The sequence below is a fragment of the Benincasa hispida genome, chromosome 9, assembly GCF_009727055.1.
Source record: "Benincasa hispida cultivar B227 chromosome 9, ASM972705v1, whole genome shotgun sequence".
Taxonomy (NCBI): Eukaryota; Viridiplantae; Streptophyta; class Magnoliopsida; order Cucurbitales; family Cucurbitaceae; genus Benincasa; species Benincasa hispida.
In genome coordinates, this window is record NC_052357.1 from 80,989,521 (window position 1) to 81,002,138 (window position 12,618).

The 12,618-nt window shown below is 34.8% G+C and overlaps 2 protein-coding genes and 1 long non-coding RNA gene across 4 annotated transcripts; 1 reads left to right on the forward strand and 2 right to left on the reverse strand.

The window, feature by feature from the left end:
• Positions 1-15: 15 nt before the first annotated feature.
• On the reverse strand, positions 16-3,588 carry LOC120084423. The gene is made up of 5 exons (XM_039040201.1): positions 2,558-3,588; positions 1,843-1,895; positions 1,408-1,574; positions 1,143-1,294; positions 16-700 (listed from the first exon to the last, which is right to left on the reverse strand). Exons 1-5 carry the CDS (start codon positions 3,306-3,308, stop codon positions 315-317), a joined length of 1,509 nt encoding a protein of 502 aa, XP_038896129.1. The 5' UTR covers positions 3,309-3,588; the 3' UTR covers positions 16-314.
• A 1,102-nt stretch (positions 3,589-4,690) lies between these two features.
• On the reverse strand, positions 4,691-9,178 carry LOC120085810 (NADH dehydrogenase [ubiquinone] iron-sulfur protein 7, mitochondrial). The gene is made up of 2 exons (XM_039042008.1): positions 8,722-9,178; positions 4,691-5,237 (listed from the first exon to the last, which is right to left on the reverse strand). The coding sequence occupies exons 1-2, from the start codon at positions 9,123-9,125 to the stop codon at positions 5,003-5,005; spliced, it is 639 nt and encodes a 212-aa protein (XP_038897936.1). The 5' UTR covers positions 9,126-9,178; the 3' UTR covers positions 4,691-5,002.
• Positions 9,179-9,357: 179 nt separating this feature from the next.
• LOC120085812 lies at positions 9,358-10,660 on the forward strand. Of its 2 annotated transcripts, XR_005484035.1 has the most exons (3): positions 9,376-9,548; positions 10,204-10,256; positions 10,413-10,660. It is a non-coding gene; the product is annotated as an uncharacterized LOC120085812 (long non-coding RNA). The 2 variants fall into 2 exon arrangements; XR_005484034.1 differs by having other exon boundaries at positions 9,358-10,256.
• Positions 10,661-12,618: the final 1,958 nt, after the last annotated feature.

Genomic DNA, 12,618 nt, shown 5'->3' on the forward strand with positions numbered 1-12,618 from the left:
AAGAAAAGAAGAGGGTTCTTCAACACCATATGTATAATGGCAAATCTTCCATCGTTTACAACCTACCTACTGGCCTTGCCTTGGATATCATCTGATCAAATCTATATGTAAAAGTTTACACAATCGATTTGACGAATCTAAACTCAAGACCGTATTGCCTGACAAAATGAAAATGTAAAAAGCCGAGAGGCTGGCTGCAGAGAGCAGGCACAAAATTCCTCCATAGTATAATAGATTTTGTTACAGACAATGTCTATTTTATATATTATATATATAACTTCAGGGTAGCGTCAGTGAAGGGATGGATTCCTAAATCAAACCAGTGGCAAAGATTTCTCTCTGAGTGGATTGTCATGGAGATGTTGCCTAAGGAACTTTACCCTCATGTCCCCTTTGTCATTCATGCATTCCTTCCTTTTTCTTCCATTTTCAAACCCATTTCCATTTAAGGTGATGGATGTTGCTTGTACTGCTGCTGTAGCCATTGAATCAACCATGTCAAAGTCACCAACAGAGGCATCCTCATCCATCACATTTGTGGCATTGTTAAAGAAATTAACATCTAGGTTCTTGCCATCTGAAATTTTTGCTGGTTGTAGAAACTCAGCTCCTGACTTGCAAATGATTTCTCTGGCTCTGAGCTTGGAGTTCAAATGGTCGAACACTCTCACCCCTTGATCTTCTAATACCAGAAGCCATTCTGAAGTTAAATCAATTAACCGTTAGCCATCACAAAATAACATCACACATATATAGGGAAAAATTTTTCTAATGTTCTTATAGTATATACTTCCTATATTTATATTATGATTTTTCCTCTCATAAAGAGTTATTTAATGTTGTTGGACCTCACATCATTCTTAAAATGATGGAAATTTTTTCTTACATATTGGCAGATAATGCCCAGCCAAGTTCCAATGTCGTCCCAGCAAACACAACATGACTCACAATATACATGGATTACAATCAATTCTTTATGAAAGTTCAAAACATAACAATTGTGTTGACAACGTTAATGTGACCTTGGTGTTCTTCAAACTATATCTTCATTATCATTAAGAGAAGCACGTGAAAATTGTCATCACATTAGAAAAAATTATTGTCATAGAATCACAAGTCAATGTACATGTTTAGAAACTAACCAATAAGAGCCGTGGGTGTGGAGATGTTTGGTTGACTCATCCTCTCGCTGAAGCCTGGCTGGTTTCTGATCCAATTGATCAACTGAGAGGGCCAACAAGAATTGCGGAAGGCATTTATGTAGGACATAGCCTTAGTCAGATTTCCAGTGTCTCTGCACCAATCAGAATGTGCACATTGTAAATTTCTACTGCATTACATCACATGTATTGCTAAGTTCAGATTAAGAATTCAGATACTATAGCTAACGTCTAGGATTTGTTATACCTAAAGGATCGAATACCATTATCAGCAACAAATAACCAATTCAAACAAATAGTTCTTAAATCGGCAACAGGTCGTTCAGTTCCAAATTGAAGTTTAAGGAATGGGTACTCTGGTATCATCGCAGCATCATATAATACTTCTCGCAGAAGAACTTCATCTGCAGAACCCTACAGAAGAAACAGTTCAATAAAATCAAAGCTTTATTCCCTTTACCACATCAAGATGAATAAGCAATATTACTTCCAAAGATGTATCTGATCAAGCTTAAGCCACCATGGGCGTGTATGGTGTATCTGATGGATAGTAGCAGAGTTGCAGAACCTCAAACTACATCTCATAAGGGAAAGCCATCAATCTAGAAGTAGGAATACTACTGCCTCAAATAATTATACTACAAACATGGTACACAACAATATAAAAGAAGAAAATACTGACCAACAAATAGGTAGTTGGCAAAACTGACTGCAGCAGCATCCTGAGGAAAATATCTGATATGCACCAACAGATTTCAGATTACAAGCACCCAGAGTCATTGATAATAGGAGAAAAGATCGGATGCAATTAGAGCACAGCTAAGAAAAGGCTTGGTCATCCAGATATGTAGAGGGAATACGAACAAGAGAAGCCCTGAAAACATAATGAACGTGCACGCAAAAGCCATTGGAATTTTTATTTTATACCTCACATACAAGAGAGATACTACTTTCAGAATTATATTTGTTTGTGAACATAGCACAATCGGTTCAATTATATGATTCCCAAGAGAGAATATGTTCCTGCCATCCCTGTTCTTCACTTCTAGCAATGTTTACAGATTGCACTTCATGCCTAGTTTGCATGCATCCAATATGTCCACTGAAGTATATATGGTGGATAATTGAACAGAGCATCCAGTTAATGTATACCAAAATCAAAGCAGATAAACTGAAGATACTTATACTAGATAGAGAATGATACGATCTCCTCAGTTGTCTGATGATGGAATTAGATTTCTGTGTTGTGTCTATGTGAAGGTCAAAAGAGAGGCTACTAAGTACTTAACATGCTTTACTAAACAAATATAAGAGGTCCGAGGAACAAATTGTAGAAAATCCAGGTTATCTAACAGTCTCGTGACTTTAAAAGAATGAATATCAACATCAAATCTTACCATAGAAGTGACAGCTACGAAACCCAGCAATCATTTGGACCGCCCGGCTGTGGAGTTCATTTTGCAGTTCTACCATTGACATCCGAGAGGAAAATTTCAAGCACAGCCTAAACAAAAAGGCTTCAAACATAACGATCCCAGCAAAGTAGCCCACCCCACCGTTGATACTGATACCTTGACAAATTTCATGGCTAACAAGAGGGAGAAACCCCTTCAAATCTTCTCCAGGTTTGTCCACCATCCAGACACGGGCCAAATCCAGAAAATAAGGACCAAACCCCAAGGAACAACCGTCCTCCTCGGACTCTTGACCACAGCAAATACTGATATAACTAACAACCCCGTCGATCAAATTCTCAGCCTCTTCCTTGGACGTTTTCTTCTCGACAACTAAATCAAACAGACAGTAAACAACCGGGGCCAGCACCGCGATTCTTTTCGAGGCACAGGACGACGCCGTGCAAGAAACAAGAAGTTGGAATAAATCCTTAACTGCCAGCAGCTTCTCCGAAGAACCTCTAGCTGCGGATTTAGCGGTGTGAAACGTCAAAGCAGAGTAAAACCAGACAACGGCCACCGGTGGGTCGGGCAAATTTCTGAGCAAACGAGAGAAAATGGGAATGAAACTAGAGAAATCAGTAACCCCTTTTCGATATTCATCGAAAAACCGTTCGATTGATTCTGAAAGCATTAACCCATAAGGGTCAAGCTGGTTTGGAAGTAGAAGGAGCTGCGATCGGCTTTCATTCATTTTGAAATAACAGAATGAAATGGAAGTTGTATCTGAGAGGTGGGTTTTTGGAGCAGTGAAAGAGGATTTGGTAGTGAAGAAGAATGGCGAAAGACGTGGAGAGCTGTATACAGTAGAAGAGTATTGAAACCCTAGATACTCGGGTTTTGAATAAACCTTCGGAAAAGGAGGGAAAATGGTATCATCATTTTGAATTCGCAACGAATTAAAAATAATATTAGCAAAATTAAACAAATCTTCCCTCCATTCCTTTCTAATCACACTATCAATCTTAATTTTTACCTACTAATCATTTCATTGATGTAACATTGGGTTCTCCATTATCGTCTTCTACAATTGGTTTTGTCTAAATACCAATCCACAAAGCTTGCTTCCATTAAATCTCATAATATCATTCATAACCATAAACCAGAAAACGAAAAAAATATTTGAAGCAAAACGTTAATGGCGAAAGCTGACAAATTGCTTTTTCATCAAAAGATTTTCTTATCAAGCCAACTAATCATCGGTTAGAAACTGACATAAATTTCAAAATAATTGGATATAATCTTGTTGCCTAATTATCCGTACAATAGACCTTTTTATTTTTTTGTCCTTTTCTGAAAATGACATTTAGAATGGAGATTTAAATTTTTGAACTCTTGTTTGTTTTAATTCTAATCATCTAGTTAAAAAGAGATGAGGAGATGTAAAATCACTCAGAACAAATGTCTCATCGATTATCTAACATATTCAACGTATATTTGTTACTCTCTCTTTTGTACATACACATCATGTGTTCGATATGATTATAATCACAACTATCTTAAGTTATATTAATGCTCGATAAAAGTCAAGATAAATAAGTAATTTGAAGTGATTGAAAATAATAACATTAGAAAGAACACAAGATTTTGGATGAAAGAATCTTCGACTATTAATAATAAAAAATAATAATGATGGGCTGTTAAGATAAATTAAAGAGAGCACGTGAAACAACGTACGTTTAAAAAAAAATACTAAACATTAACAAATAATCAACAGAAATTATCCATCTACCCCTCTAAACTTTAGTAAGGTGTATTAATTAAAATTTTAGACAAATAATTGTATTGGTTTAAATCATAATATTTTATAAGTAAATGAATTTACACCTTTCAATATTGATTCATAAAATTATCACATAATTAATTTTAAAAACTCATATTAATAAAATTATCTATTTAACTACAACATTATCTGTCTACTATTACATTATACATCTAAAAGAAGTTTTAAAACAGAATTCATATTACTGACAGTATAAATTGATTTCTTTCACCAGAATTAATAAAAAGATTGTTGATAGAAAGCCATTTTAGACTATAAATTGTAGAAGGAATTAGGAAATTAAGGAAATGAAATTTGGAAGGAGAAGTTGAATGGCATTATCAATAAATCAAAAGATATCAAACTGAGTTGAAAATCTCAGAAGTCTGAGTAAACTCCAAAGTTGAAAAGAGACATAATTCTTTATCATGAACAGGCTCCAGATAACATGGGGAGATTAACAGGAAAAAAGGAAAGAAAAAAAATATCATCAAGGAGGATCAGTCATGGGGTCTTATTTAAACATCACTCATAACCTTCTATTACATTTCCACAAACATCGTAATACATCTTATTATAGTCTGAAGCATCCACCAACGACCAATACCTGAGTTGGATGGATGGTCTCACTTGGTCCACCACTGGAGGAAATCTTTGCGTCTGTTGATCTTCTTTTGCAACTGAAGAATTCCATAAAGTAATGCCTCAGCAGTTGGAGGGCAACCAGGAACGTAGATATCAACAGGGACAATCCGATCACAACCCCGAACAACCGAGTATGAGTAGTGATAGTATCCACCACCATTTGCGCAGCTTCCCATGGATATAACCCATCGTGGTTCTGGCATTTGATCATAAACCCTGCAGAGAACAAATATTCAGCATAGCTTTGGGCGTGTGAAATGATTCGTCAAATACCATAAGAGGAAGTTACAGAGTTCAGCTATAAAACCCAAATTGGACTATTAAGAACTTCAGACAGACAAAAAGTTCTCAACCTAGTTCAGAGGATTCCATAATCTCCTTTGTCGTAAAAGGGATGTCAGAACCAAGATGGACTACAAGTAATCCTCACCATTCTTATTTGTGACCTGGATTCTATGTACAGAAACATAAAAGGATCAAACACGCAGCCAGACTGACAAGGGCTGATTGTTCATCTCCCAATCGATGGATAAGCTCACTTTCATTGTTGTTATCATAGATATCGTTAATCCCACAACACAGCCTCTTAAAGTTGAGAACTAAGGCCTAGCAATAAAAGCTTGTGATTTAGTTAATGTCCGACAGGTCCTAAGTAAAATTTGTATGAATCCAAGGCCTTTACCACCATGGTTAATTGGTCATCCTTGGGGTTAAAAGGCACAATTTTTGTTGAAGAACCATACATATTACAGAAACAATATACTATGTACAGTCATTCTTCAAGTTTCATTGAAAAGAATGAATAAATCAGGTGGTGTTCTAACCTATTTATATGACTAAATTGGTCTTCAATGTAACAATCAAGGGATTCCCTAAACTTAGAAGAAAATCAAAACTCGGATATAGTAGCATTTTCAACAAAGATACTGGTTCACTAACCACCAGCAGGAAGTTTGAGTTTCAAGCTTGAGGTATGGAGCATTCAGGTTGAACATTGATGGGACTCTTAAACAAAGAAAAAATCGCCATAGCAGCAACAGTCATTAACATTGACACATAAATACAAATAAGAGATGGTGGTTGTATTTGACCTCAGTATACCTACCACATTGCAGATATGTGGAAACATTCCTTTCCCAATAATAATCTGTCAAAAAGTTTAATGCATTTGATAAGAAAACAGGTTTTGATTTGCTTCTATAGCATCCATTAGGCATTTCCCAAATGAGTCAGTCAAATATTTGAAACTCAAATACCATGTACACACTTCAAGATTTTTTATTTGGATTTTAGTCTATATCGCATTTCTCAAATTCATGCACCAATATCCCATTCGCTGAGATATTTTTAGGAAATAGCTTAATATCCTGAAAAAACAACGTTACTAGCCACTACACCCCTCCTAGGTATAAAGAGTTATTTTGAGAGAAGAAAACATGAGAGCCTTATTTCATTCAAAATAAAGGACTTCCTAATCTACCGCAATTACAAGCAATACCACCATATAAATGAGACCAAAAGTTCAAAGAAATTTGCATATCATTGTGACTCACATTCTTATATCATTATTCTTTTCTATAAGAAAATTCTCATGTATAGAATTTAGAGATCCCTTGGTCACATTAAAACTTCATTTTTACCCATTAAGATTAAACAGTAAGATCTCCAACGTGAGGGTACATCTAAATTGGTGTATTCCTCTAGGGCTAGGCTTTAGTTCCATTTTCCTCAATAAACAGAAATTCATACATAGAAGCCTAGTGCAAGCTACTTTATAAAATTCAATTTTTTATTTCTATATTTCAACAAGTGTCTTGGCTAGCTTGGACACACCTTAACTGTTATTGTGTGAGAATCACTTGATCCTATTACATTTAGAAACCAAGAAAAACTAAATATATTAAATCATACGTAGATTGCCACAATAACTTGTACTCATCCCTTCTAAATCGTATATTATTTACATTTGGCCTTACTGACAATTAGATCAACCCACCAAAGATCATTTTGGTTAAGCATTATTTGTGCTATTTTGTGGAAGATTTGGATCAAAGACATTCTAGAATCTTCCAGGATAAGAGCAAGACAACTAAGGATATTGTTGATACTTTCATTCATAATGCTTTTTTTGGTGCAAAGATTTACCCGCTATATAGTCATAGTTTTTCTTTCCTCAATGCAAATTGGAAACACCTTTTGTATGCCCTTTGAATGGGTTCTTTTTGTATACCCTAAGAATGGGCTCCTATTCTACCTTTGGATATCATGGGGTCTATCCTCTTCCAATAGTACAGTAACTTCTCAATCGGTTAATCTACAAACTTAAAAGTGTGCATTTAATATATAGTGCTACTACGCCAGCTGACTTCACCTCCAATGTGTTCTTAGCTAGCATAAACGCCTCATTCATATAATTCCATGGACCTAATGTAACTTCTTAATCTACAAACTCAAAAGTGTTCATTTAATTTATAGTGCTACCACGCAACTGACTTCATCTCCAATGTGTTCTTAGCTAGCGTGAACACCTCTTATCCACATCATATAATTCCATGGACCTAATGAAAAAGTACTAAAATAATATAACCAAAAATGTGGATAGATGAAACACAATTTCAAAAACTAAAGTTGGACAGTGGAAAAGGAAATTATCTTGTGGCTAATAAACAGCATGTATAAAAACCAGAACTAAGATTAGAAAAGAATGGCAAAGAATTTCTTTTCCAGTTGACCTTATTAAGAAGTTAGCTACTTATGTGAAATGACTCCAGAAATTCTTGTCAGACTTTCAAAGACGCCACATGCATACTTTCTTGACATATTTCAGAATTAGGAAGTCTTACTATGATGCACATTTCAAATTCATAGATTAACAAAATAAGGAGAAGGGACATCTTCAAAACAAACAAAATAGTCACATTCTTCATTAACACATTAACCACTCGGACATATAAAGAACAGATATAAACAGATGGCTTATTGTCCGAGAAATCATGATTACTCAACCCAAAGAGCATGCATTCTTCACACATCATGCCAAGATGATGAAGCGAAAAAACTCTGTACAAGAACTAGTTTGATGATTACTTCATAAATTTTCCTTGTAAACCATGGAAGTCATGCGATGAGTGAAAATTCATGAAGATATATAACATGAATGTAGAGGTAAACAAAAGGAATTAAAGAGATAAATTTCTCAATTTGCATTACACAACTCAATAATCCAACATATCAAAAGTAATCAACCCGTTTTTCAAAATGAAGAAGAGGAACCTCCCCAAAAATCCATCAACATAGAGGCTGAAGCATTTTATTCATGAAAATCAATACGTATAATCGAAATTAGTTTGACCCAAGAAATAATAAAATTCAGTAGATAATTAAAATGGCATAAGCCTTTGACCTTTTAGATAACAAACCATTTTCAGAAAAGATAAACATATTATGAACATTACACACAGGAAGAATATCTTCACAAGTTTAGATGGCCAAAATAGTGCGCACTACGACCTACAGGCCGGGAACAATTGACAAAAAGGAATAACTCCATAACCTAAAAAATTATACAATTTTGAACTTCGATCTCAATATGAAGTTTTCCGTCAATCTAGTAGTTTAGTCAATTATCCAGTCAGGTCCAAGAATTCTGGGATCAACAAATTTCTTGTATTAGAGAGAGAGAGAGAGAGAGAAAACTAACTTGCGAAGAGCTGGGGCCATCTTGTTGGTGAGGGTACCGGCGACAATCATACAATCAGATTGCCTAGGGCTAGGACGGAAGATGACACCGAAGCGATCGAGGTCATAGCGGGCAGCACCAGTGTGCATCATTTCAACGGCGCAACAAGCAAGGCCGAAAGTCATGGGCCAGATAGAACCACGGCGAGCCCAGTTCATAAGGTCATCAACCTTCGAGATGACATACTCAGCCGCCTTCGGAAGACCCGTCGGGGACGAAGCCGAAGGAGGCAGCGGCCTCGTATACGGCGTCGGAGAGGCAGTCGATGAAGAAGACAAAGCCGGAGCTGTGGTATGAAGAGAAAAAGCTCCCCGTGCAGCAAGCAGATGAGGGATGCGAGTGGAAGCTCGGCTCACGGCGGCCATTGCCACGGATCAAGATTCAGAACTTCCGATACAACCGAAATGAACAATTCTAAAATCCGCAAATCGGTATTATTCCTACTTACCGACGTCGTCTGTTGACGTGGCACGCTATTGGCTCTACGTAGAAACGACATGTCGCATTCGTCTGGGCTGAGACTACTAAAAGCCCAATCCAATTAATTTGGGCCTCGCCCAATGGGCTTTCCTCTCCAATCGAAGATCTCTGGTCTTTTCGGTAAATTCGTAAGCAGAAATTTAGGGTTCATCATGAATCCCGTCTATAAATTTTTGCTGAATCGCAGGTTTTCAATTATCATCCCTGCAACGATTTTCTCCTACTTCTTCTTCAAATTTGTTTCCGGTTTTTTCTTATTTTTACTCTCTTCACCTTCAATCGGAGAGATGCGTTTGAGTTCTTGAATCGTAAGCTGTTTTTCTTTCTATTTTAACATTTCGATGAAATGGGTTATTCTGAATTGGCTCTATCATCGAGTCAGCAGCAGGCGCCGTTTTAATGGCGATCCGTCTGCCGCATGGAGCCGATATTTAGTTACCGGAAGAAGATCCTTGAAACTTAATCGTTTCAAGATACAATGTCCGGTCGACATTCTTTAAATTTTAACCCCGTCATCTGCAATTTTGGATATTTTTTTTAGGTTTTTGAAATTGTATGGAAAGAAATTTTGTATAATTAGGGTTTGAATTGGCATTAAATTCAGACACGGGTGTTTGTACTTTAATCTTCCAACAAACAACCTTTTGCACGGTGCCTATATTGAGCTACTGAACACGATTGGGGGAATCTATCATTCTATGTGGTATCCTTCAAATTTTAAGCAGCGAAATTTTTATTCATTTCCAACTTTTTAAACTATTTTATTTTAAACTTTAGAATTATTCTTTGATCATACACTATCTTTTCTTTATTTAGCTTAGTGAAAGTGTTTTTGTGTTACAGAAGTTGATTTGCAAATCTGCATATTTGTTAGAATGTTTCTTTAACATAAATAAAGCGACTTTATCCTTCAATTTGTGCGAATCCTTGTTGATATTAACTGTGGATTTGTGATTTATGTAGTGCGCCAAGCGTTTCCTGTTGGAACAATCCAGGTTGTGGAGGTTTCAGGAGAGGTTGATCCTGGCCTTCCTGCTCTTGATCTTGAAAATAATAGAAATTTGTTCACAACTTTGTTGGGATACGGGATATCTGTACATTACTTTGCATCAATTTTCATCGTTAATCTGGCATTTTGAGATTCATAGTTTCTTTTATGCTTTTGGCTGCAGATGAGAAACGAGAAACGACCAACCCTTGAACATAATTGGTATGATATCAATCTGGGTTGTAATTGTTGTAGGTATACATGAAGTTTAGATGCTGTAAAAATCTTAAGAATTTGATGTCTTTATTGACGACCAAGGCAGATATGGAACCTGTAATATTCATTTATAATTTGCAATATCATGTATATTTATTTGAAAATGAATTTTATAAATACCAAACAAAATATATTGGCATAATCCTTAGACAGTAAGTTAACAGGCCCTGCCATCTTCAAAACCAGAAGAAACAAAAGAGTGAATGCCATCCCGTCCAATCATCAACCATGATTTGAAAGCACGTATGATATCATAATCAAGTAATGCAAATTTAAGAACATCATGATCAATTTTCAGCTATAATTGAGCATTTTGAGATTCACAATGTCAATGTATTTTTTGCATAGACAAATAATATAGTTAGGGTTATTGGTTAGGGATTATCTTTTAAAGGGTGTAGATTATTAGCATGTATTAACTATTTAAATTATAGTAAGCAAAGAATAAAAAATTAATGGAAGTAAAATAGAAAAAATCATAGTAAATAGTAAAATTTGTTTATTGTAGTGGGAGGTGGTTATTGTAGTTTTAGAATCCTTGTCCCAAATGACTCTAAATACTATAAAGACGGTTGATTTAAAGATGGTTGATTTGGCAAAACAAAGGATTTAAAACAATATGTTGCATTGAACATCAAGTTAGGTCAATTAAGTGATCTTATTATTTATAAAAAGAACTAAATTAATTTACAAGTTTACAATCTTTTTTTCCTTTTTAGAGTATTAGTTATGTAATAATGGTTATTATAAAATGTGTTTGGGTTGTTATGTGAGTAATAATGGTTATTATAAAATGTTATAATAGTTTGTATTAGGTGTGTAGGTTATTATAGTTTGGGTTATAATAATCCATTTTGGATTTTATTTTTCATGAAATATCATATTTTTACAAACCTAAATTCGTTCCACCAATTTGAATAAGATGTGATATCAAACTTTGTGATGATATGATAAATACAATTTCATTCTCTTCAAAGGATATTAATTATTACCCAACACATTAATGTATGTCAATAGAGAAATTTCACAAATAGTGAAAAAAGAAAATCAAATCTTATTTATGTCCATGAAATAGTAAAAAAATATTATAATCTACTTTAGATAGAAAAGTAGGTGATGAAAATAGTTGTTAGGCATTGTTGGATTTATAGTTCTGGAATATCATTAAGTTCATTGACAACCTTGCATGTCATTCAACAATGGGCTTCATGGTCATTTGCAAAGTCCATTACATTCGTAAAACCAGATTGATGATATCCATAAAGCTTTCTCTTACTACCCTAGATATCCATAATGTTTTCTTTTACTACCTTAGATTCCATCAAGCTCATCTTGTGATAGGTCATGTTCATATGAATCGTCAGAAGAGCACCTTCATGTATATGTCTAGGCACATTTATCAATAAAAATTTTTGTTTGCATTCTTAATAAAATAGTCTTGATTAAAGTAGGTTTAATTTTAGGCTCTGGATCAAATCTTGAGTTTTAAATGAAAATAAAAAGAAAAATGTGATGAAAACACAAGTATTTAGGAAGAAAATCAAGCCTTTTAAGAATGGAAATTGTTGTAATAAAATAATTGCAAAAGCATAATTAATATATAACTAAATTATTTTAAGAATTTAAGTTTTTGTATCAACAAACACTTCAAATATAGAGGATGAAATTTGATAGTATGGATTAGATTCCACCCGACCTACAACACATGAAGGAAAAGATTTTAAATTTACCAACCATATAAATAAACAAGAAAATAGTGAGGCAAATAGTACAAATAAAGACAATAATAAGCAAAGAAAGGAAAATACTACCAAGAAAGACACAAAAGAAAAGAAAATTGAGACAAAGAAGAGTACCACCTTATGTACAATAGAAAGAGGAAATGTGAAGCTTCGCTTGTTCTCTAATAAGTTGAACACTATGACAATCAATAAATAGATATTAAGTAATAATATAAAGAAAAAAATGAAAGTAACAGGAGATGTGATAAGAAAAGAGAGGGAGGGGGGAAGGACTTACCAACAATGGTGTGGTGAAGATGAGGCCTCGTAGTTGTAAGGAAAAGAGGTCTCATTTATGGAGAAGAGAAGGTATTGACATTCTATGTGATGGGT